Genomic DNA, 26,263 nt, shown 5'->3' on the forward strand with positions numbered 1-26,263 from the left:
TCTGCAGTCCTGGTAAGCAGCAGCTCACTTCGCCTCTCACACCTTACCCCTGGATCCAAGAGGCTCTCAGGAGCACTCGTGCAAGGGGGACAACAGCAACATGTAGGCGGCCGCAGTTAAGCGGGAAATGTAGCAACGGCAGAGAGATGGAACCTCACCGAGACTGATTGTTATTTACGTACCGTAGCACTTCCTGCTGAGCCGAGCCTGCATGTAGTGACTCACTTGGCGAATGGATGCACCTATGCCTGTTTTTCTTATATCCCCAATCCACTCACCTCTCACTGTATCTATGGCAGGAAAGAGGACGATGAAGTCCAGGCAACATGTGCGCTGTTATATATTGGGGAAATGGATTCTGTTCTACACGCTTTATTTTAAAATTGGTAATATTCACAAAAAGTATCTATTAAAAGGTGAATCCCATCATTTTTTTCACATCAAGAGCAGTTTTCTCTCAGATCAGATCAGAACAGCTTGTAATTATGTTATCATGTGAAAAGCGGTTAAATATCTTGTAAAGCAAATCTGGTTTTCCCGCAATAACAAGTTAATGATTTCATTGACATGAGGAATGAAAAGGGTTTTTTCTTCCCTGTGCTGTTGTCCTCATGGGTCATGCATATAATTAGCCTATTATTGACGTGCATCAGGCTGATTAATCTCTACTCCACTTAAAAGTAGCAGCGTGTGTTTTATTCTTGCTGAGCCTTCTCACCTTTGTAATACAGAAAATTCAGTGTTGATCTAATCTATCAATTGTAGCGCCCCGGAGAACAAACCCGTACTTAGTCCCTGAATCAAACAGCCAGGTCGTCTTCACGGCTACCAAGCTGTCCGCACGCATCTCGTGATCACAAGAAGCAAAACGGGTTTATTTTTTTCTTGTAATATCTTGCTATGCTTGGGAACATCTCAGAGAGAGAACGAGATCTGCCTTTTCTTTTAGTTCCACATAACAAGATGAATCAATCTGATAACCACAACAGAAAAGATAACAGCAAGCACAGCTTTTTTTTCTGCTTCTGTAGTTTTCTCATCCTATTAAGTCCTGCTCAGCTTGTGGCATCATCAATGAACTGCACTTTTGTAATGGAAAGGCTGCTTTACAGTTGTAGTTTGCCGTTTGTTGCAAATCTTTTAGCTTTCAGTGGGATATTTTTATTCACTTCCAATGCGGGAAAATCAAAATCTGGACATAAGGAAGTACTGAACTCAGTGTTATAGAGATGCACGACTAAAAAAAACAAGAATACCACTTTAATGGTTGATGTCAGACATATAGAATGAGAACAGATACAAATATTTTATAATAATATTTAGGTCATGTTTATAGGTAGGTTGAGCACATTTTATAAAAGTTATTTTGGATCGATCTGTCTACTAAATGAGTGTAATGTCAGGTTGTGAGCACAGCCAGACAGAACAATAAGCTTACCTCTCTCGTGAATATACAAACACCCTTTTCTACATCTTAGTTCTTTGTAACAATCCCACTCTGACCAAAGCATTGGAAACAACTTGGGGTACAGCATCTGGACCGAGGCAATGCACAGGAGAGTTCGCCAGGTACAGAGAGAACATGCAAACTCCCCATTGACCGTATTAACCAGTGTGCTTTTATTTTGAAAGAAACATCAGTTCTGCTTTAAAACGATTACTTTTCATTAAAATAAACTGTCTGCACAGTTAAGTATTACTTTCTGTATTTTTATGTGACCCACAGGGGGCTCTGTAGCTGACTTGGAGCTCTGTGTAGCATAAATGCTACAACAAGTGTGCACATAAAAAAAGAAACAACATCAAATTAATGCTGCATTGATTTACATTGGATCCTTCTGGCACTTAGAGCTAAGGCTGCTCAGCACAAAAATCATCTTATCTCTCATCGTCCTGGATGACTACGTTCAATTACTCGTCCTGACATCACATCAGCAGCTGCGTTGTTTTTCTTTCCTAATATCAGATGAGTGTGTCACCAAAGTCCTATAAAAGTTTGCAGAAACACGAACGCTTTGACATCAACTTTATTTGCTGCAGCTCTGCCTTCCTTCATTGTCAGCCTCAGTTTTCTTTCTGCCTATTACTCTCTCACCCCATATCTTCATACCTCCATAGTCTTCATTAATCACAGCAAGCTCTGGAGCGAGCTTTGAAACAGAGCTGTAAAGAATAAGGAATCAAATATGCACAGAGAGCATGAGGGAGGGTTTTTATATGACCGGGAGGAAACCTGGTTATGTCTGTCAGACACAGAATGGACTTTGGAGGTATTCAGGATTTTACACATGTACTTCTACTCCTGCTGCCCATTCAGCCTCTTGCTTTTGCAAACAGGAAGCAGTGGAGCAGGCAGGAATGCAAATAATTTCGTTTTTACCTTTCACTTTTTCCTATTTGATTTTTTTCCCCCTTACTTTCATGCAGGGGTTAGCTGTGCTGAATATTTCTTCAGCATAGTCATTTGTGTGTTTCGCCACAAGAGGGAGGTAGAGCAATTTGAATATCTACAAGCTGGTATTCTGTAATGCTGTAATATGGCCAAATAGTTTAATGACAGTGACAATCTGAACATAGTATAAACTGAGTAACAAAATATGATTAATGTGACTTCATAATGAAAAACAGGTTAAAAAATATATTACATTTTTTTCCATGACACAGCACACTGTATCGTTTTGCAGGACAGTTCACCCAAAGTGTTAAAGTTGTGTGCTTTGCATCTGTTTGTTTATAGACATATTCTATCTTTGCATTTCAAACGGGTGAAAATAACATTTGAAACTTGTCTTGTTTACCTCTGCTCGACAACAAAGCCTCCACTTCTTACATCTTTCTTATTTTGCTCATTCTGTCGGTTTATCTCTGCTGAAAAACTCAAAACCTACCAAAAATGTTTAATTTCACGTCAATCATAGCCGTCATTTCTCGCCGAATAGAGCTGACAGTGGGTGAACGGTCCAAATCTTGAGCTGAGTTAGATGCAAATGTCTTTTATTCGGTTCATACCTGAAGTGATCTGGGTGATTTTTTTTTCCCCCCGTGTCTGCTGGTTTCCAGCCACAGCGAACCTTTCCCTGTAAGCGTATTTTTCATTTGGCTCAGGGTAATTATTATGTCATCAGGCCCCCAATAGCTGTCTAATGGCAGCGTTGCGGTTGCTCATTATTTGTGAAGTTAAATTGAACAAGCTTCAGTCAGAGGAATGATGATAGGCTGAGGCTCCTTAATGTAGTTTGAAAAGGAAAATTAGAAAATTAAAATAATTTGTAGCAAGGTTCAACCGAAGCAATAACCGCCTCTAAGCGGTGTATATAAATCCCGAAAATCACAGGAAGGATCTAAACCACTGTAGTGATATAACTCGTCCGAAGGGTGGGTGTGGGGTGTGTGTGTGTTGGGGGGTTGTTGTTGCTGAGGTACCTTTCATTAGCTGAAGATGTCTTGGGAGATTGCTTGGGCTGTTATCTGTGAAGTCTCTGAAAAAATTGTTCTAAATCACCGTCAGAACAGCCAGAGCACACACTGATCGTCAAGCAGTTTAGTCCAAACATTGCAGAATGACAGATATTTAATGTAGAATGACAACTTCTAAATATTGCAGAACATTGGATGTTTTTGCTTTGTTATTCATTTTATCATTTTAAAAATGCTTTCATTGAGTGAATCACCAGATATGTTGATGTGATTGTTCTGAGTTGTATTAAAAGAGCGTTTAGCTGTAAAGAAAAAGAAAGCAGAACCAATCTGGTTTGAAAAGATTAAACACCTTTACCACGCGCTGCTCTAAAAATCCTATTTCCTGTTGTCCTTTCTCTCTTGCAGGGCTTTGAAGACCCCAAAGACAAGTGAGTAGTGACTCATTGTGCTTGTTGTTTTGTCTGTGTGCCACCTTAGAGGATTTGTTCTTGCTTTGCCCAAGACGATAGGCAATGATCCTGAAAATGAGCTGAAAGACAAGAAGAAGCACTTTGAAACACAAATATGATTGTCACTGGTAATTTTAACTGGAAAGTCAGAATAAATGGCATAATAATAAGATGATGTGCAAGATCTTTGATTTGTATGAGAGTCAGTGTCCAGGTAAAGGATCAGTTTAAATTAAAATGTTTTGGGGGGGGGTTTTCAATTCGGTTTTGCCAGAGTGCCAAATCATAACAGTCACCTTAAGGCATATTATATTGTAAGGTAAAGACCCTACAATAATACAGAGATAACCTTAACAATCAAACAATCCCCTATGCAAGTACTAGGCGACAGTGGGAAGGAAAAACTCCCTTTTAATAGGAAGAACCAGGCTCAGTTCAGTTTTCAACATGTTGGAGGTTCAAAGTGAAAATTAGGGCAGTTTTGTATGGAAGAGGTAATGCAGGAGTCTGCATTTGCACTTTAACCCTTTATCATGCAGCTGTAGCTTGAATATGTGTTGTGTACACAGCTAAGATAATAAAAAAGTGTGCCAGCGTCCATCAATATATGAACTTATCAGAGCTTGGTGGTTGCAATCACAGTTTTAAGCATCATTGATCGATAAGTCATCTAACGTTTCTTGGAGGGCAGGTTAAACGTGTTCCAGGATCGCTTCTAGCAGATGAATGCTTGCAGTTGTCGTATAATCCACCTGCATGAGTGCTAGTGTCTAAATTCTGATTCTCTCCATGAGTCTTTTGCTGCTGGACAGAGTTTATGTTCTTAATGTGTTGCAGTATCAACTGTTTCATCCAAGATTTACAAAAAAAAAAAGGGCAGAGGAAGGGATAGTTAAGCCAAAGGCTCTCAGTGATCAAAGAGGAGCTGTCGTTTATGGAGAAGCTGTCCTCCTCTTCTCCTCCAAATAGTTCTGTATATGTGAGTTTGTTCTGAGCTGCAGCATCCAAGCCTCTGCCTCTGCCGCAGGCTACAGCACAGATCTTACTTCTTATGCAGACTGACAGGTTTTTAGAGTCGAGAGGAAGTACATGCTGGGTTTTTCGTCAACTGCTACACTGGATACGATGTCACAGCTCAGTTTGGAAATCTGTTTCCATCTGTCTTAAAATCAGTGAATGTAACGTATATTAAGACTTGACATCGTAGAGACAAACCAATCCTTTCTTTCTGATTTGTTGAGGCCTCAAATGCCACCGATTAGAGCTACAGTACAGCACTGAAACTGACAAGTGTTTAAAGACAAAACCTTTAAAGTTAGACATGTCTACACAAAATATTCCAATTAACTACTTAACAACTCCTAAAATTCTGCCTCCAATCGCTCAACTTCTGGGTATTGTTAAATCCAAACACAGTATTCCAGACTAACCGTCAAATGCATTTTATATGTAGGTGAATCTGCGTTTTGCAGATTTAGTGATTGTTTTTAGACAAATTGTCTCATCTGACTGTTCAAGTTTGAGGGCTGCAGTGATCTTTCAGGTCAGAGGTGTGAAAAATCTTCCTGACTTCTCAGTTTCTTCCATCGTTTTCACACTTAATGTTAATATTGGACAAAGATAACCCAAAGAAATAAAAAAATACAGTTTTTAAATGATAAGTTCAATTATTAAGGGAAAAAAGCTATCCAACTCTACCTGACAATACGTGAAAAAGCAGTTGCTGCTTAAACCCAATAACTGGTTGCGCCAGCCTTGGCAGCAAGAACTGCAATCATGCATTTGCAATAACTGGCAATGAGTCTTTCATACTGCTGTGGAAGAATGTTGGCTCACTCTTCTTTGCAGAATTATTTTAATTCAGCCAGGAGAGTTTGAGCATGATTGACCTGTTTAAGGTTATGCCAAAGCATCTCAATCAGATTTAAGTGCAGATTTTGACTGGGCCTAGGTTTATGCCGGCTGTAATGGGACTCAAAGCTTCCAAGAAGTTCAAATTTTCTCTCATCAGTCCACAGAATCTTTTCCCAAAAGCCTTTGGGATCATCAAGACGATTTTTGGTAAATGTGAGATGAGTCTTTGTTTCCATTTTGATCAGCAGCTGTTTACTTCTTGGGACTCTCCCATGGGTGCTATTTTTGTCTTGTCTCTTTGTCATTGTGAATCATGAACTCTGACCTTTAGATGTTTTTAACATGGTGTTCTGGGTTCTTTAATGAGCTCTCAGATGAGTTGCCTATGTGCTCTTGGAGTAATTTTGTTAGGCTGGCCTCTCCTGGGAAGCTTCACCGCTGTTTCCATGTTCTCATTTTCAGTGTTGGGAAGGTTACTTTTAAAATGTATTCCATTACAGATTACAGAATACATGCCCCAAAATGTATTTTGTAATGTATTCCGTTACGTTACTCAATGAGAGTAACTTATTCTGAATACTTTCGATTACTTAATATATTATCATGCTGTTTACAACTACATGAATGTGATTTATTACTATTACTGAAGTTCCGCGGGTCTGAACCGTAGTAAAGGACCTCTGACTAATACGTCGGTTCTGTGTTGGGCTCGTAGCCGAAAACTAGCTTTACTTTGTTGTCTGGGTCAACTTTGCTTGCCAGAGACAGAGAGAGGCGTTGAAAGGCTGCTCCAACGGAACTTATTGTTTCGGAGGAAAACACGAACACAGTGTACAGTCGAGTCTTAATATCTTACTTACAACTGGGCTCGTCAGGCACTCTTCTTGGCTGCAGTGGTTATTATTATATTTACATGCTTCCAGCTCCCGTTTCTGCTACGATAACTACTTTTCGACTCTCCTTTTTCTCCCTCCTCGCGCTCACAGACACATAACGTGTATGGCAGTCCATTCTCCCTGCAGCACGGACTACACTGCCCATGATGCTACATTCTTTAGAGCTATGTTTGTAGCATTCTGCCTGTTAGCTTAGCACAACAACAACAACAAAAAAAGGCGCTCTCTCACCCAGGAAACACAGTCACAAAGAGAGCGCGTCACCCTGTAACCATGGTAACCGTAACGCTGCCGCCTGGAACAACAGAACGTAGCTGTCAAACAAAACCCAAACAGTCCTGACCCGCCACGATATGAAACAGGAAAGTACTGCTGTGTAATCCATTTATTTCAACAAAGTAACTGTATTCTGAATACCACCCTTTTAAACGGTAACTGTAATGGAATACAGTTACTCATATTTTGTATTTTAAATACGTAACGGCGGTACATGTATTCCGTTACTCCCCAACACTGCTCATTTTTTGAATAATGCCTCTCACTGTGGTTCACTTGAGTCCCAAAGCCTTTGAAATATCCTTGTAGTCCTTTGCAGACTGATGGATGACAATCACTTACTTATCTGTTCTTGAGTTTCTTTAGACTGTGGCATGATTGTGTTGCCATTTTTTAAGATCTCTGAGTCTGCCTCACTTTGTCAAACAGGGATTTCTTAATTCTTCAGGTCTTGTAGTAATCAGGCCTTGAATTGAATTGAAGTCAACTTTCAAAAAGAAAGCTTATCTCTGATCATCAAACTAATTTGATGATGTATGCAAAAAAAAGCCCCTAAGAAATCAGATCGCAGCACTGTGTATGATTTCCTATTTGCAGCTACACCTCAGGTTACAGTGGGTTGTTAAGGTGACCCTTGAACAGTTTTAGTAAACTTCTGTTTAGTCAATAGTTATTAAGAAAGTCTTTTGGCTTGATTTTCAGACAAGTTCTTTAAGAAAGCAGTGGATCAAAAAGTTTAGCTGCAGTAAAGCCAAACAGTCTTTGTTGACTCGGCATGAAATGTAAATGTCAATCAGTCTCCTCTTGTTTTATTCAGGCATTTTATTTTCAGAAACACACAGGAAAACCTAAACCCAGAGGACGAGGTGGATGAGTTTCTGGGCCGGGCCATCGACGCGCGCAGCATCGACCGTCTGCGCTCGGAACACGTCAAGAAATTCCTGCTCACCTTTAGAGAGCCTGACCTGGAGAAAAAGGTTAGACGCGCACACACGCGGACACACAAAGTCCAACTGCCAATATAGCAAAAGATAATTGGCCGTGACAAGCAATCTTCTTTGTGCAAAAAGCTCTCTCTTTTTCGGTCCCTCTGGGAAGTCACTCAAAAGCAAAGTATAACACAGAAAGAGAGGAAGCAGGGGTTTAAATGGAGAAGAGAAACTGCTTCAGACAGTGAATGGCAGGCTGAGAAGAGGTTTGCAGCTGGGTTGTTATAGAAGGAATTTGGGAGGAAAAAGGGAAAAAGAGTTTTTGCTTCGTGTACGGTGAAAGTGAGATCTGAAGGAATTTTGGAGAGCCTCCGGTTCCATGTCTGTCAGACCACTTCTGCCTTTAGGCTCGTGTACAATCTTTAAATCCTGTTGATCCACAGTTTGATTTTGAGGCACAGCAATATCTCCAAGTTTGGAGAAACAAGTTTCTCTTGGCCATACAGAAGGAGTATTTCAACTTAGAGTTTATCCAGTAAAATAAACTTTTTGCAGGATAGCAGCTGAGTAGCCGCTGCACATGCCAGACACGGATCAGTTGCTAAGATTTCTTTCATTTTTAAGGATCGTAAGTAGTTTTTTGATATCGGGATATGGTTTTCTTTTCAGCTGTAAAACGCCAATAACCAATTTTTTTTTTCTTTTTTAAACTTCAACAAACATCACGAAACAATCTTTTCAGCTTTGAAATATCAATACTCACTTGAAAACCTCACTGTCTTTCAGCCATTGTTCTCACATACGAAAGTCTAAGTCAGAATTTACGTCTGCACGAACAAATTATGCCTGTGCTCTGCAGGCTCGTGAGAATCAACTGTTCAAACTCTTGTCATATTTTTACATTTTGTTGTCTTTATTTTTCTAATTTTTTATTGACTGGTTCAAAGCTCCAGTTTGCATACAGAGCTAACAGATCAACTGAAGATGCCATTGCTACAACGCTCCACACCACCATCTCTCACCTGGAAGTGCAGGGCCGTTACGCCAGGCTGCTCTTTGTTGACTTTAGCTCTGCTTTCAATACGATACTCCCGGACAGACTAATAGATAAACTGCTGGAAATTGGACTTCCTTCCACCACCTGCCGCTGGATCAGAGACTTCCTCTCAGACCGTGTACAGAGAGTTAGAGTGGGGCCTCATCTTTCCTCAGCCCTCAGCCTCAACACCGGCTCTCCACAAGGCTGTGTACTGAGTCCCCTACTGTACACTCTGTACACACATGACTGTGTTAGTTCCCACCCAGACAACACAGTCATCAAGTTTGCAGATGATACCACTGTGGTGGGGCTCATCTCAGGGGGAGATGAGACTGCATACAGAGCTGAAGTTCAGAGGCTGTCAGATTGGTGTGCAGACAACAACCTGGACCTCAATACCACCAAAACAAAAGAACTGGTAGTTGACTTCAGAAGGAGGAAGTCCGAGCTGCAGCCTGTCAGCATCAACGGGGAGTGCGTGGAAAGGGTCTCCAGTTTCAAGTTTCTGGGTGTGCACATAGACACAGACCTCCAATGGAGCTCTAACACCTCTGCGGTCTTAAAGAAGGCCCAACAGCGTCTCCACTTTCTGAGAATCCTCAGAAAAATGGACCTGAAGAAGGAGCTGCTGACCGTCTTCTACCGCTGCTCCATTGAAAGTGTGCTGACATATTGCATCGGTGTGTGGTTCTCCAGCTGCACCACAGCACACAGAAAGGCACTCCAGAGGGTCATCAACATGGCCCAAAAAATCATTGGACATCCTCTTCCCTCCCTGAAGGACCTGTACAGCACTCGCTGTCTCAAGAGGGCACGCAGCATCCTACGGGACTGCACACACCCAGGACACCGGGTGTTTAAGCTGCTGCCGTCTGGCAGGAGGTTCAGGCTGCTGAGGTCCCGAACAAATAGACTCAAGGACAGCTTTTACAACAGGGCAATAGCCCTGATCAATGTAAATAGCTGACCTGACTGGATACCTCCCTGGACTTTTTAGGGGGAGGTAACAATGTTTAAAACAATAATAATATTTATATTTATAACAAGGTGCAATAATAATTAATGTGCAATAATAACAGTGTGCAATACACATACACTTATTCTTCTTTTTTTATACTAAGTTAATATACTGTGTTGTGTTGTTTGTTACGTTGTGATGTGTCATATCGTGTCGTGTTGTGTTATATGTAGTGCCGACGTAGGACAGTTTTTCCAATTTCATTGTACTACTGTACTATGTATGACTGTGCAATGACAATAAAGAGTTATCTTATCTTATCTTATCTTAAAGCTTGAGTATTTCAAGCTCGTGCTTTCTAATTTCAAATGGGATTTCAAAGCAGCCTCAAATCTTGACGGAGTTAAATGTCATCTGCGCTAAATGTCAGCTGTTCCCAGATTCTCCGAATGAAGAGGAAGTATTTAGAGAAATAAATAAAAGTCGAGGCTTACACTAGTTAAACCCATGTCAAGTGTGAACTCGTCATTTTTGTGATTTATGTCTGACTCGAGTACAGCTCTGCTACAAGCGTCTGTGGTGTTGACGTACTCGTTCCAAAATACCCAGAGAGACATAATTGAGTCAGACTTTTCATACTTTTTTATCTTGTTGGTTGTTTTGTATGTTTTTCACCCCTCATGCCGTCAGAGGGACAGAATGTAAGAAAAGTCTGTGTCACTGAACTGCTGTCTCCTTCCCTCCTGCAGTACTCCAAACAGGTGGACTCCAGGTTTGGGGCTTATGTGGCCTGCGCCTCCCTCGTCTTTCTCTTCATCTGCTTCATCCAGATTGTCATCGTGCCACCGTGAGTCAACACTTGGAAATAATACACAGATAGGGCCGTGGAAGTTTGAGATTTACTTCACAACTTTGAAAAGTTTACTCTGATTACAGTTTAAACAATTGTAGCTCAAATGTATGAAATAAATAAGTGCAGAGTACACAAAGTGAGCTTAAACGGCCACACGATTCATTTATATATTAAAATCAGATAAACTTTTAGGACTAGAACTTTGGAGAAAGAGCACTTCTTACTAAAGGTTTTTCTTAATATACATAAAAGATAATGTGGGGGTGGGACGGGGTAATAAATATTCCTTTTGGTCTAAATGCAGTTTTTAATAATGCAGCACAATTTTAATATTCATTGCAAATTATTTTGTGAACTTCATGGCCATGGGCTTTGGACCCCCGGCGTCTCCAAGGCCTAGTTTGAGAACTACTGCTTTACACAATCAAAATTGGGTAGGTCAACATTTGCCACTTTATTAGGTACACCTGTTCAGCTGCTTGTTAATGCAAATATCTCATCATCCAATCAGCATTTAGGCATTTAGACACGGTCAAGACGACCTGCTGAACTTCAAAGAAGCATCAAATGGGGATAAAAGGTGGCTCCGAATGTTGCTGGTCTGAGTATTTGAGAATCTGCTAACACGGGATGCTTTGAAAATAGAGAAATTATCCAGTGAGCCGAAGTTCTCTGGGAGAACTTGACGCCAGGGGCCAGAGGAGAATGGTAAGCTGATATTAAGGCTTAAATAACCAGTCGTTAAAACCAAGAAGCATCACTAAACTCACAGCACATTAAAACTAAAAGCAGATGGACTGTAAATTTAGAGACCACACAATGTGCCACTCCTGTTAGCTGAGTGCAAGAAACTGAGGCTGGAGTTCCCACAGGCTTACCGAAGAAAACCGAAAAGTGCTTCCTGGTATGATGAGTCTCAGTTTCTGCTGGAACATCAAATTTGGTGTTAACATGATCTGTGCTGTGCTGCATCATCAGTTCAGGCTGATAGTGATGAAGAATTAAGGCAGTCTGAAGTCGAAAGGGGGTCCAACCTGGTACTAGCAAGGTGCACCTAATAAAGTGGCCAGTGGGTGTATATATAAGAAGTTGCTCCAAGTTGAAACTGAATTGCTTGGTCTTCTAAATAGTACTCCCATGGTATAATCCCAAAAGCTGTCTTTATTAGGCAAATATAACTATCTCCTTATATTTCATAAGCACTAATACATGCGTTTTAATAAATTGTTTAGAAACTATATCTTTGTTAGTGGTCAGTGTGTGCGTTCAGGCTTTGGAGCCTTACAAAACTCGGCACAGCTTTAGTCTTAATGCTGTCTGTTCCAAGTTCTCTTCCAAATTCTTCAGCCTTTATCCTTAAAACAGGACTTATAAAGATGAATCACTGAATAGAGGAGTAATAAAAGATGATGAGTAATAAAAAAGAATATCAGATCAAAATCAGCATAATTGCACCCGAGCACTGGCCAGATTTTAAAGCTCTGTCAGATTTTGTCTCAAAGCGAGCCCTCCTCTCTCTCTTCTTTTTTTGCAAACTGCACTCAGAGGTTTCTCCCTGCCCATCTCTTAGTATTGATCTTCTTTAGCCTGCCTCTTTATTAACCTTTCTCCTCAGTACTTTCATCTCACCACTCCTCTCTTGTCTTTTAATCCTGTCCTTAAAGTCCCACATAGGCTGCCTCCTCACATCTCATGTCCCTTGTTATTTAATCTATTTTTATAATCGCTTTTACCCTCTTAATCTTAATGCTTCTTCTCTTTGGTGTTATTCATTCCCGTCACACCCACGAGTAAGATGTTTACTTCCACAGTATTTAGCACAAGGTTGTAGACTATAAAGAGAAAGTGTTAACTTATCAGATGCCACGCTGACTGTGAATTGCAGAGTAATAAATATTGCAGTAGATACATCCAATCTCTTTGTTGTCTGCAGCTCCAGACTGATGATCGGCTTCTTCGTCACCTGTCTCATTATCCTGACGGCTGTTATGTTCGTCTCAGCTGTGTACTGCTGTTTTGGGGTGAGAAGTCTATGCTTGTAATGAATGACACAGAGAAACTCAGAGCTTTGCTCAGATTTGTTGCAGATATAAGGCATTCGGCAAAGTGATAACCAATACAAGCGATTATAGATGCTTTTATGAGAATGTTATCCCGTAAGATAGCTGCCTCGTTTCAGTTCAGTTCAGCGTAAGACATCGTTCAGACAAATCTAAATGTTTTATCGGGCTGTGGTTTGGATGCTGTACTTGTTATGAATTGTGGTCAGAGAATCCTTCATCTAGAAAATGAAAGATATTCTCCTCAAAGGAAGTTCTTTTTGATCAGAATCTGTTACATTTTTACAACAGACTCCCTTGGTGCGTATCTATTATATGAATTAAAAATTGTTAAGTTTCCCTCGTGTTTATGTGAGTCTTTGAGAAAAGCTGCTCCATCTCATATTTACTTTATCTAACATAATTCAGGATACGTTTCATGTTTCTGTAGTTTGTCTGTATTCTTGCACAAGATTATTCACAGAAGGGAGCCTTTGTTCAACTTTGTTCTATAAAACTTTATGCATATTAGCCTAAGGTTACTAGACTATAAACTTCAACAGCAACAACATAAACTTTCAGCAGTCTCTGCTGTCAATTTGATCAGTATTTAAAGGTGCAATTATTGTTTTTTGAGTTACAAAAATGATTCTACTCATAGATAAACATTAATTAGTGGGTACTTACATGCAATATGTAATTCCAACAAACTGATGCATTCTCATAAACTTAGAATTAGTCCATTAAAATAAATAGGAGCAGGCTCCAATTTGTGGAAGCTGTCATGTTGCCTCGCTATCTTCAACACAGTTGCCGAAACGGACATCTCGGTTCCACCAAATCAGGTTTTATTTGTTCAGCTAGAGACCAGCCACATGTGTAGTTTGCCAAAGGCGGGGAAAAGAGAACTCATAGGAATTCATTAGGAGGCAAATGTTAATTCATACCTGCACCTTCAGGCTCAAGATGTGAAGGCTCATGCTTACAGTATGTGAAGTTGAACATGAAGGAAAGAGACAGCAGGACTGGCATCTTAATAAAACATCATCCTCTTCCTCCTAACTGCTAGCCTCATCCCCTGAACTGAAAACAGAGCTCTAACTCATGACTGTCGCACTTACTTGTTGTCAGCAGATTAGACATGCAATCCTCTCATCCACACACAGCTGACAATGAGCCGGCTGAACAACAGCAGCTGGTTTTAAGCTAACATTATACAAGCTAATGTTCGGCTCGAGTGTCCTAAAAATCCCACTTTCCCTCTCGTGACAGCCGAATTACAACCACACATTGTATCAGAGTTTATTCACTAAGTCCAACCATGTTAGATACACTTCACTGACGATGGCTAACAGCAGCTAACAGAGGCTAACAGAGGCTAACAGCAGTGTTTACCCACAGAAAAGTTTAGGATATCCTTAAAAACTCGCAGTCAACTGCAATCTATTTACGTCTAGTGGTGCGATTTTACACTCTGTACCCTTAACAAAGCCTGTGACTCTAAATATCAGGTAAAAACTGAAGATATTTCACATGGTTATCCTAGTCAAATGTTATGGAGTTTTCATTTTTAAATAACAGCTAACACAGCATTTTTTAAAAATTGCATTTCATAGGATAACTTAAGGAATAGTATTTTATTAAAATATTATCAATCTCCCAATGTTTAGGTAGCTGTTTCCTCCCTCTGTTCTCAGTTTTGATCTGTTTGTGTGGACTTTAGCAAAGAACAGATTGTGCTTTAACAGAAGCAGCTGATGTTCTTTTTGCACTACGTCTTCAGCTGCGTATTTGGTGCCTGTTCAGTAAACACAGGGGTACTGGGCGCTGTGCTGTAATAAAGACAGTTACAGAATAGCATGCAGCTCAGTTGATTACTTTGTTGCGCTGCCTCTAATGTAATTATCTGGTACATTCTTCTGGAGTTAATAAGTTCGCAAATTTTCACAATCTCTTCCACAAGTTTCTATAAAGTGGGCCTTGTCGAATAAGATTTGCAGTGAGACCGTAAATCCTTTTGTCGATCAGTTTTCTTTCTGCTGTTGATGACTCACAAGAAACGGGAAAGGTTTGAGAAGAGAAAAATAGAGCTGCTGCTTGAAGGTTTCCATAACGGTGAGTCATGGCTCTTTTTTTTAAAAACAAAATATAAAAAAAAGCAGAGCCTCTTTTTTACACAGAGCTGTAAAAGCATGGTCAAACTGGAAACCAGTGACTGAGAAAATGAAGTCAGTTAATTCAATTAAAACTGAATATTAATTGTTGGAATTCTTCTGTCCTCCAGATCTTCCCAGTGCCTCTGCAGACACTCTCTAAGAGAATAGTTCAGTCTAGACTAAACAGCACCTTGGTTGGTGTCTTCACCATCATCATCGTCTTTCTTTCTGCTTTCATCAACATTGTAAGTTTTCATTAACAGGATTCCCAAATTCCCATTTTCTTGTCATGGGTCAATGTTTCAAGGAGAGGTTTTTGACTATGATGCTTTTGAGTGTCTGGATTTGAAAGTCTCGCAATAATTTTGACCCTTTTTAGTTCACGTGCAGCAGCCATGACCTGTGGAGTTGCATCAAAGCACAGCACAACATCAGCCTGGACAGTGTCAATGCCTGCCATGCTTACTTCCTCAACTACAGCCTGGACACACAACACAGCCCCTGTGGACATGATGGCCTCATCTGCAGCTTTCCTGAGGTACAGATGCCTTGTTTTATCTATGGCCTATCTGTTTTATTTATTAGATTATTTCATCAATAAATTTACAGGTATCCTTTTAAAGTATGACACAACAAACAAAGAAAAGAAGATCCAAGTTTGTTGAAGACTAAGGAAAGTTAGGCGGATGATTTGTCTAAAAAAAGTACAGCCAAAAGATAACCTTTCAGAAAATGCCAGTTGAAGTTTAAATACTAAAATCTGCTGGTCAACTCACTAAAGTACATTACATCAGGCCTCAATAGATCAATTAAGTTCCTTCCATCCAACCATCCATCCCTCTTTCCATTCTTCCTTCCATTGCCACTATCCGAGGCCAGGTCACAGGGGCAGTAAAGAAGCCCGAACCTCCCTTTCCCCAGCCACTTTCTCCAGCTCATCCGAAGAAACACCAAGGTGGTTCCAGGCTAGCTGAGATACATAATCTCTCCAGTCCTGGGTCTACCCATAAGAACTCTTCCCAGCAGGACATGCCTGGATTTCCTCGCGCAAGAAGTGCCCAGGAGGTTCCTCCTGACTCACTGAACTCCTCACTCCCTCTCTCAGGCAGGGGCCAGCTGTCCTTCAGAGAAAGCTCATTTGTGCTGCTTGTGTGTGTCTCTTTGAGTCACTACCCAGAGATTGTGAACATCAGATGACCCGTAAATCAACAGCTCCGCTTTTATGCACAGCTCTCCCTTCACCACAAATGACTGGTACAGCGACATGGCCCCAGTCCATGTATCAATCTCTCGCTATACTCATTTGTAAACAAGACCCCAAATTCCTCCACATTTAAGCAGCAACTCCTCCCTGACCCAGAGTGGACCCTCCACTCTTTTCCAGCTGAATACCATGGGCGTAACATAACATATATAGTCATCATAAGGCGCTTTATATTGTAATGTAAAAACCCTATAATATTACAGAGCAAACCTCATTGATCCAATAATCGGTATGAGCAAACACCGCACGGAGAACAAGACTGTGGCTTAGGTAGGTCAGCCATCTGTTGCAGCTGGTTGGGCAGTGAGGTGAAACAGAAGAGACCGGAGCTGATGGATAACCTGCGGGCTGTCCGCATAAGTGCAAATTAATTTTATTAATCCTAAACTGAACAACAGCCAATGGCACGAGTCCAGGACTTAAATAAGACACAAATACGACTCAGGTGCTGCTGCCAAGTTTCCCTCATAGGGATAAAATGTGGGCAGAATCTCATTCATACAACACTTTTCAACCAGGTGTTGCAGCTCAAGGTGATGCACAACAATATTAAAACTGCAAGCAATAAAAAAAAAAGCAACGATAAAACACAAGCACTAAAAAGAGAGAAATGCATGTGCTTAAACAAGTTATGTACTTTATAGAACATTAATGAGCATTATGACATCTAATCATTGCTTTCTGCTGTGACGAATGGTGTAATGAAATCACCTTGTATACCATACACTGTTAGAGCAAACACATGGTTAAAATTGGGTAAAATTTGTCTTGCAAAGTACTGCATTGCTTTTTTTGAACACCACACACACACACACACACACGTAACTGTAAGATTTCAATGTGAGACTTCTGACATGAAACGAAATTTTGGGAGCAGAACAAATGGGTGCTAAGTGGGGGTAATTGCAGCTGTAAATGTTAACATTTGGTGTGCACACTCGTGCTCAAATTAGAAGTTAAGCAGTGAAAATGTGGGTTAATCGTGTGTTTTATAACTCATCCAGATGCAGCTTGTTCAGTCAGAACTGTTGCAGCATATAAAGCCTGGCCACTAAACAATAGTCTCTTTGCATTTTCTCCCTCAGTACTTCTCGTCCTGCGTGCTGCTGAGCCTGCTGGCCTGTTCCGTCTTCCTGCAGGTCAGCAGCATCGGTAAGCTCTTCCTCATGCTCTTCATCGAACTGCTTTACCTTCTCATCATGGAGGTTCCCAAAGTGAGCCTCTTTGACAACCAGGACCTGCTGGTCATGGCCAATGCCATCAACAACGCGTGAGTCTCTTTATTACACCTGTGTGTGTCTCTGTGTGTCATTTCATGCCTGTAATGATTAAAGCTTCGAAGGTGTGCAGATGTTCTTAGTGCTCACCGGCTCTTCTCTGTTCCTCCCTCACAGTGAGCCCATGAATGGAACAAGGTGAGACTGATGGCGGGACCCAAAGTGGTCTCTGTCATCTGTTTACGCTAACAGCATCATTATCACTCCTCTGGCACAAATGGAACTATAATGACCTGCTGGCAACAGATGCTAACGCTAATTAGCCAAGATTTAGAGGGCAGCTTGTTTTTGTGTTTTATGTTATTTTCCTGCAGAGTACATCTTTAACTCTGTGTAATACCTGCATATATCAGTGATTGTGGTAGCTGGGTAACTCGGCATAAAATCTATCTGTAATACTAATATGTGTATGTGCTGACCTCCAGGTGTGGAGTAGACAAGGTGCCTCTAAAGATCATGACTCCAGTGGTGATCACAGTCTTCGTCCTTGCCCTGTACCTTCACGCCCAGCAGGTGGAGTCAACAGCAAGGCTTGACTTCCTGTGGAAACTGCAGGTTAGTGTGTGTGTGTGCGCGTGTGTGAGAACAAGAGTAAACAGAACCTATAGCGCATTGCTGCCCCTTCCCCTTGTATAGTTATGATTCCATTGGCCTCTGATGCTTAAAAAGTAGTTTTGGTTTTTTTTCCTCCTGGTATCCGAGTTAAGTGTCATTATGTGACTTTGTAGATACGTATTTGGTGTGCTTTTTAGCATAAATTTGCATTTTTAGGAAGGGAATCGCTGTTATTATTTTGTGCTAGGAAATTAATTTAATTCAAAAACATGTTGGGATTGAAAGAAAATAAACACAGCTAGCCCAACTTGCCACTTGATGCAGAATGTTATGATTTAAATGAGCTGCAGTTGGTTTAAAATGTGGCATTTAACAGCTGATTTAGTTGATTTAGACTTTGTCAGGAGGAAGTGGATTTCCATTTATTTCCTTTAAGTGAAAATATTTGGTGATTTGAGAAGTGATGAGGCTAGGCAGTACCTGAATATCGTCATCAGCATGACAGGGAAAATATACATATTTAAACAGGCATGGACACAACAGTTGTGCATAGATCTGTTAGAAATGCAAATGATGTCTCACTGTGTTCCTTTAAAGGATGATAATAGGAATAAACAACAAATTAACTTTAAATGTGGGTCAGACATCCTGTCAAGGTGAAGGCTGGAATCAGAAGCCAATGAGAACAATTAAGTGCTGTAATTTTAAAGCTTTGTAGAAATGAGCAAATAGGCAGCATCACAGAGTCCGTCCACTCTCTGCAGTATATTGTAGTTGAGTTGAGGTCTGGACTTTAGCTGGGCCATTGCAACACTTAGATTCTTTTCTTTTTCAGCCATTCTGTTGTAGATTTACTGCTGTTTTGTGGATCAGCATCTCTTGTAACTTTGGCCAAGCTGTAGTTGTTGGACAAATGGACTCACATTCGACTCTCCAATACTTTAGCGTACAGAGGAGTTCATGTTCGATCCAGGTCCCGTGGATGCAAAAGAAGCCCAATTCAAAACACCACCGCTACCGTGCTTGGTAGCTGAAATGAGGTGGCGATGTGCATTTTAGTCAGATGCAGCTTTGCAAACCTAGACTGTGCTCCCATGTAGACACATACAGGGTGAACAAGTGCTCAACATGAGATATTTCTGATCATAATATTATTCATCTAACTGTAAATCTGAATAACAGATTGAAAAATACATTATGGAGACTTAACATTAGTGTTAAAATATTGAACTGGCTATGAAGAAAATGAAAAATGAAATTAGGGACCCTAATGGATAATAAGAATGGTCAAGCAGATTTCTTGGATAGTCTGGGAAGACTGTTAACACACACCTGACTGCTCAGGACCAACAAACTGCCAAAACATCTGCTTTCATAGAGGTATTCACACTTGCTGACAATGATTGATGATCTTAATCTCAGTAATCAAGTGTGTTTTATTGGCTCGGTAAGATTGGTTACACTCGTAATTGTAAGCATGTACTTAGGTGTACCTAGATTAGTATAAAACGTGACTCTGAAAAGTTTGCATCCCCTAACATGAATCATTGCTTCACCAATAAACACTGAGATAGTTTACCAAATTCTGTTGTTAAGAAACTTTTTGTTCTTATTTGAGAAAGTACAAACATGTCAGAGGGTGTATGTGTGTGTGTGTGTGCGTGTGTGTGTGAGTGTGCGTATAATAACCAAATAATATTCAGTACAGTATCAATTTGACAATAAGAACATTCCTTAAGGGATGTTCATGGCTTCTTTGGCATTTTCTGAAGGTTGTGAAGCAGGCTGTTCTGCTTGTAGTTGCTAATCCAGTCAAGTGGATAAAAAACTTATTTAAAAAAGCTGCTGGAGGGCTCTCTATTTTCCAGCTCACTGCTGTCACCAATGGTTAGTAAAAAACAAGGCTGTGAGTCTCAAGCTCCATTTGCAGTTTTGTGAGGCTGAGATACCAAAACAAAGTAAAGAAATTTAGTGATAGGTAAAAGGGTTTTTTCCTGAACCTTCTTTAAAAAATAACAACTTAGTGGTGATTACCTGTCAGGATATATTACTGAATGCTGCTGGTGGGGCGAGATAATATGTTAGGGGACCACCAAATTCATTAGCATTCATCTTCTTGGCATCTTCAATATCTGTGCCAAATGTCATAAAAAATCCATCCAGTTGTAAATGAAGTATTAATCTTTAATCCTGTTCTCTAACTCCTCACAAGGCCACAGAGGAAAAGGAGGAGATGGAGGAATTGCAAGCCTACAACCGCCGTCTGCTCCACAACATCCTTCCCAAAGACGTGGCTGCTCACTTCCTGCAGCGGGAACGTCGGAACGATGAGCTCTACTACCAGTCGTGCGAGTGTGTTGCAGTTATGTTTGCCTCTATTAGTAACTTTTCTGAGTTCTACGTAGAGTTGGAGGGCAACAATGAGGGAGTGGAGTGCCTGCGACTGCTTAATGAAATCATCGCCGACTTTGATGAGGTAAGATCTGAACTATTCCAGTTGGAAGCTGTCTGAATGTATGAATGCAGAACAACGGCTCTGATAACATCCAATTACTGTTTGCTGTGTTTATTTGGTTACTATTGAATCCAGTGGACCCAAAACTCTGCTAAATATGGCCACTGATATTACAAACCTTCGTTCTGCTATCCTCAGATCATCAGCGAGGATCAGTTCCGCCAGCTGGAGAAGATCAAGACTATCGGCTCCACATACATGGCAGCCTCCGGCCTCAATGACTCCACGTATGACAAGGTCGGGCGGTCACACATCCGTGCTCTCGCTGACTACGCCATGAGGCTGATGGACCAGATGAAATACATCAATGAACACTCCTTTAACAACTTCAAGATGAAAATAGGTGGGTAGCAGGAAAGAAAAATGGACTTTTTTTTGCAGAGTGTAAGACTGTTGTTGACTACAGCTCCAGTAAAAGTAACTGATTTGCCCAATTGGAACTAAAGAACCAGTTTCCAAATTGAAAAGATTCTGAGATCTGATTTTGTAGGATATATACATCATATCTTTTAACCTGCACCTCTGTTTGGCAGTTTTAATTATTCTATATTTATTTCTTTTCCTAGGTCTTAACATTGGCCCGGTGGTGGCTGGGGTGATCGGGGCCAGGAAACCTCAGTACGACATCTGGGGGAACACTGTAAATGTGGCGAGTCGCATGGACAGCACAGGTGTACCAGAGAGAATCCAGGTAACAATTTTATATGTCCCGTCATTTAAATTCACACTGATGATTTTGTGTACTCAGATAATCAGTAAGTTATTTAAAATCAACTATAAAATTTGCATTCCATCAGTAAATTATTCTGAACTCCTTCCCTCCCACCTCCTTCAGTCTATTTTGGTGAAAAATTTGAAATTCATCCAGTGTGCATAAGCTCTGTAAAACCACACTTATCTGTCGACTGAAGGGAGGAAAAAAGGAGTGTATTCAAGGTAATGAAGAATGATCGTTAAAAATGGCCCTACTGGTTTTGCTTTATCAGATATTCAATCATTAAAGCTTAATAATTCAAAGCTAATATGAACACAGATTGAATTCTTTAATTTCATCCGATCTCTTTACAGTCCACCTTTTTGCAGGAAAAAGTGACAAAAGAGAAAATATGAGCTGCTGCTTCCTAATGAACACCAAATGGCTCCAAGCAGCATTTTATTAGTAAAGTTATGAGTTTCATTTTTGTAACTTTCTGTAACTTCTGCAGTTGTTTTTGTTGGAAACTTGTATTAAAACTCTAATAATAGAATATTTCCCAGTGGAGGTAGCCAAACTCATCGAGCCAATGACTATAAATCAGGGGAAAAGGCATAAGGAGTTAATACAAAATGTTATTGACAGAACTATGGCATCAGATGTGTTTATTACCACTAATTCAGGAAGAACAACACAGAGAACTGATTAGACACTCCATTGGTGATTTACAGATCACAAGACGTGTGCATAAACTATATAATTCCCCTCTCGCCCCTGTGGGCGGACTTTATCCTTCAAGCGCGAGTCCTCTACCAGAGGCCTGGGAGCTAGAGGGTCCAGCACAGTATCTTTGCTGCGCTTTTCTGGACAGAGATCTCTGATGTTGTTCCTGGGATCTGCTGGACGCCTAACTTGGGAGTCACTGCACCAAGTGCTCCGATTACCACTGGGACCACTGTTACCCTCACCCTCCACATCTTCTTGAGCCCTTCTCCAGCTTCTTGTGTTCCTTCTTCATGATATTGCTGTCATTCTGTATAGCTACATCTATCACTACAGCCGCCTTTGTCTGCTTGTCCACCACTACTATGTCCGGTTGGTTATCCATCACCAGTATCTGGAAGTCCCACAGGATCTTAGCTCGGTCATTCTCGACCACCCTAGAGGGCGTCTCCCATTTTGACCCTGGGACTTCCAGTCCATACAGATGTTCCTGTATACTTTGTCGATCACTTGGTTATGGCGTTCCATGTATGCCCTGCCTGCTAGCACCTTGCAACCTGCTGCTACGTGCTGGATTGTCTCAGGGGCATTATTACACAGCCCGCACCTGGGGTCTTGCCTGGTGTGGTAGACCCCAGCCTCTATGGATCAGAGTTTGTTCCTATGCTACCATGATTAGAGCCTCCAGAATGAAAGATAGTCCAGCTTTGTCCGGCCACTGGTAGGATTGCTTGATATAAGCCACTTCCTCTATCTGCCGATGGTACATACCGTGCAGGGGGTTGTCCTTCCATGATGTTTTTTCTTCTTGCTCCTCTTCTTTCTCATATTTCTGCTTCCTGAGGTATTCACTAAGCAGTCAGTTGTGGCCATCTTCCTGATGTACTCATGGATGTTTGTTGTGTCATCTAGGACTGCTTCATCAGTGCAGTCACCTTCTTCAGCCAGTAGGCATGAATCATGTTAGAGCCTGGTGCTTCTTACTGGACCTTTTCTTGGATGTCTGTCGCTGCCATGGATCCTGGATCCTGTTCGGGAAGGATGCTGTGGTCTGCTCTTAGAGCCACTAGCCACTGAGCATTGCCGTTATGGGTTGTGTCCTTCTCCCTTGAATGGTTCAGTGGAGTACAACTGGTTTATTCTCCTGCCTTCTAGCTCTCTGGTATACCTCTTCAAGTGGCTGGCCAAGGATGTGAGTCTTTGATTCGCAGTTTCCAAGGCTTCAGGTATCACTGCTGCCATGGTGATCATCAGTTTCAGTGACGGTAGCTACATTTCGCATCTTCTAGATGTACTCCAAGTAGTCTTGGTAATCGGCGGAGGGCCAGCTGCTCTTGCACTCCCAAGGAGCCAGACTTTCTTGCATGTTTCGTAATTTTCCAAGCTTTCTGAAGGTCTTTCAACATTTATCGTTGGACATTGGCTAATTTTTCACTCATTTTCAGATGAGTCCTTGTATCTGACCAGAGAAAGTTTTCTCTGTTGAGTACATAACACTGAGCTATGAATTGTTTAAGCATTAAAAAACAGCTAAGAATCAAGGTAAAATATTATCCTTGGGCACGTTTGATATTGAGACATGGATTGGTCTCCCCAGATTCCTGATCTCAACATTATTGATTATTTCCAATTTTCGTAGCAAAATATAAAGAGTTTAAGACAGCACTGTAGTCAAATTAAACTGGGTTCAACTTGACTGAAAGTTATTCTTTCTAGAAATTATGGTTCCATTAAACTCCATCTTAATCAATGACACAGCATGTTTGACTTTCAAGCTGTCAAATCATTGGTCACTAGGAGTTATTAGCAAAATAATGATAAATCTCAAAAATGCTGACCAGGGAATTAAATATTCCATTCTCCATCTGCCTTCAGGTGACCCCAGAATTGCACCAGGTACTGAGCTCTTATAACTACACACTGGAATACAGAGGAGTGGTCACAGTCAAGGGCAAAGGAGAGATGATGACCTACTTCCTCACCAGTGGACCTTCCAGCAGTTAACCCACACTAAGTGACAGACACATAGGGGGTTACACGCCTTACGACATACAAAGCAGGCTTAGGGTGGACTGAGATTGAACTTTTCTCACAGCACTGAACCCATCTCAAACCTGAGGCCATAAAGGATGAGGAAAATGTTCATCCCAACGCCCAGCCTGTGGGGGAGCCGATGAGTCGGAGAAGCCTCGCTACGAGTCAGCCGATGAGACCAAAGATGTCCAGTCAGAGCATAAAGACAGATTATTGGTCAGCTGTGCGAGTCTGGGTCCTGAAGGAAAAATGGTCAATAAGAAATTTGATTTGCTTCAATCAGCCGTAATTTTCCGATGGGTTTTTGGACACACCTGCGGGAGGACATAAGCTGCATTACCTCTTCTCTTTCGCTCTGCCTTGCTCCTGCTGAAGTATATACAGTATGTACATGTAAAACACAGACAGTTTTATGTGTATGTACAGAATTTCACGTATGGTTTGTAATACCTTTGGTCCATGTTGTGATGCAGGTATGAATCTCTCAAGTATGGACACTAAGCCAGCACTGCAGCACTATCCGTCCTTGTGTCATTATCTAATCACATCGGTAACTAACAGATTCATGGAGGAGATAGTCTTTATTGCTGAAGAGTGTGTCCTACAGGTAACCGGGTTTCCTGAGATTATATGAATTTCCTTTTATAACAGAAAGAAAACGCTGCACAGTGTTTACAGAAAGCTTCCCGCCAGATGTGCAATATCACAACCTCAGTAGTATCAACAGCATAATATATATATATACATATATATATATATATATATATATGTATATATATATATATATATATACATATATATATATATATATATATTCACAAACACATAAAACAAAGAGGATGTCAGTAAAGAGCTTTTTCTAATCTTTAACATTTTCTATTTTAACTTCGAAACACAAACCCTATGAGATATATTAAGATTCTATATTTTGTACATGAATATATATATTATACATATTCAGATATACATACTGTATAATTCATGTTGGGATTTCAGACGTCCTCACTGGTGTTGCCTGATGTTAGCACTGCATCACAGCTGATGTTCCGTTTAGCTTCAGTTCCCCCCAAATAGCCTCTTTTCTTGCCCTTTTCTCACAGCGAAAAGCAAGTCTTAAAACCGAGCAAGGCGGTACATTGAATGACGGACTAGAGGATGGAAATGCATCAGCCTTGGTGCTCAAAAGCCATTTCTTTTTGCACTCCAGTGCTTTCAGCCGTCCACCTTGTTGTGCTCTGCTCCCACAGCTCCCCACTCGCTTGCTCAATCAGATGGTACGACCCAATGAATGTCCGATGATCTCCGATGAGGCCTTTAACATGGACTCTGTACTGACGACGGTGATGATGCTCATCCTGTGGACAGGGACAGATAAGCACATGTGGACATGTGCCCAATTATCTGCTGTTTTCTTTCCTTAACAGAGCAGTTCTCTTCAGTATTACATCTTTATTCAGCGTGTCATCAGACAAACTGACCTGGCTGGCTCATGAACTCAAGTGATTTTTAATGATGATATTACCAAATACTTCACCTGGTTTGGTTTGTTTTGTCACAGGAAAACGTAAATGGACAGAAAAATGTTTTCACCTGAGAATACTGAATCCAGAAAACTTCAGAACCAAGTTTAAAGGATAAGGCTAGAAAACTGTATATAAAAGATGGATGTAGGCATGCATGACGTCACCCATTGGTTTGTGAAGTATTGTTAAGCCTTGAGCTAACAGTTTAGAGGCCACTGGGGGTGGATCTCACTTAGAAACACCGCACGCTCATCTGGTTGTCAATCGCAAGGAAGATCATGCTCTGCTTTGTTCTCTTATTTGACTGTCAGTAGTCAATATCGTGCTGTATTTAGACACTTGAAGCTAGCAATCAAGACGAACTAATTAGGAAAACGCTTACAGAGGTCATAGATAACTGGAGCCTAGTAAGTGTCCTTCCAGATTTCTTCTTCCAGTAAAATCAAACTTGTTTTTGTAATCAGAGGAGTCGCCCCCTGCTGGCCATGAAAAGCATGTTTAAGGCACCTAAACTGCATTGGCTTCTATTTTCAGACCTGTGAAGCTATGTCCATATTTTATATAGAGTCATATTATTATAACTGTCAACTGATCTCATGAAAAGAGCAAAATTAACATTTTAAGTAATGCCTGCAATATTCTCTCCACTTGCATCTTGTGAAAACAAACTGAATTTGTGCGTGAAGTTATTTAAAACTTACTATGCAGATCAGTATTTACTTCACTACGATGTTGTATGTATTAAGTGGACTCAAAATGAACTGCAGTCTATGGACTTCTATCTGAATAACTAGCCTCAGGTTCTATTT

At 40.8% G+C, this 26,263-nt stretch overlaps 1 protein-coding gene across 2 annotated transcripts in view; it reads left to right on the forward strand.

The window, feature by feature from the left end:
* Nucleotides 1–24,719, forward strand: part of adcy5 (adenylate cyclase 5) — a 96,320-nt gene extending 71,601 nt beyond the window's left edge. The window contains exons 9-21 of one of the 2 annotated variants that reach the window (XM_080902721.1): nt 3,826–3,848; nt 7,713–7,872; nt 10,571–10,668; nt 12,608–12,695; nt 14,998–15,114; nt 15,249–15,407; nt 17,219–17,403; nt 17,528–17,548; nt 17,836–17,965; nt 20,178–20,441; nt 20,619–20,823; nt 21,047–21,171; nt 23,773–24,719. In XM_080902721.1, coding sequence (XP_080758847.1) covers nt 3,826–3,848; nt 7,713–7,872; nt 10,571–10,668; nt 12,608–12,695; nt 14,998–15,114; nt 15,249–15,407; nt 17,219–17,403; nt 17,528–17,548; nt 17,836–17,965; nt 20,178–20,441; nt 20,619–20,823; nt 21,047–21,171; nt 23,773–23,901 — 1,704 coding nt within the window. In that variant the 3' untranslated portion in view covers nt 23,902–24,719. The remainder of the gene's footprint in view (nt 1–3,825; nt 3,849–7,712; nt 7,873–10,570; nt 10,669–12,607; nt 12,696–14,997; nt 15,115–15,248; nt 15,408–17,218; nt 17,404–17,527; nt 17,549–17,835; nt 17,966–20,177; nt 20,442–20,618; nt 20,824–21,046; nt 21,172–23,772) is intronic. The other variant, XM_080902722.1, reaches the window with a different exon arrangement.
* The last annotated feature ends 1,544 nt before the right edge of the window (nt 24,720–26,263 follow it).

Source organism: Rhamphochromis sp. 'chilingali', assembly GCF_963969265.1.
Source record: "Rhamphochromis sp. 'chilingali' genome assembly, chromosome: 14".
Lineage (NCBI taxonomy): Eukaryota > Metazoa > Chordata > Actinopteri > Cichliformes > Cichlidae > Rhamphochromis > Rhamphochromis sp. 'chilingali'.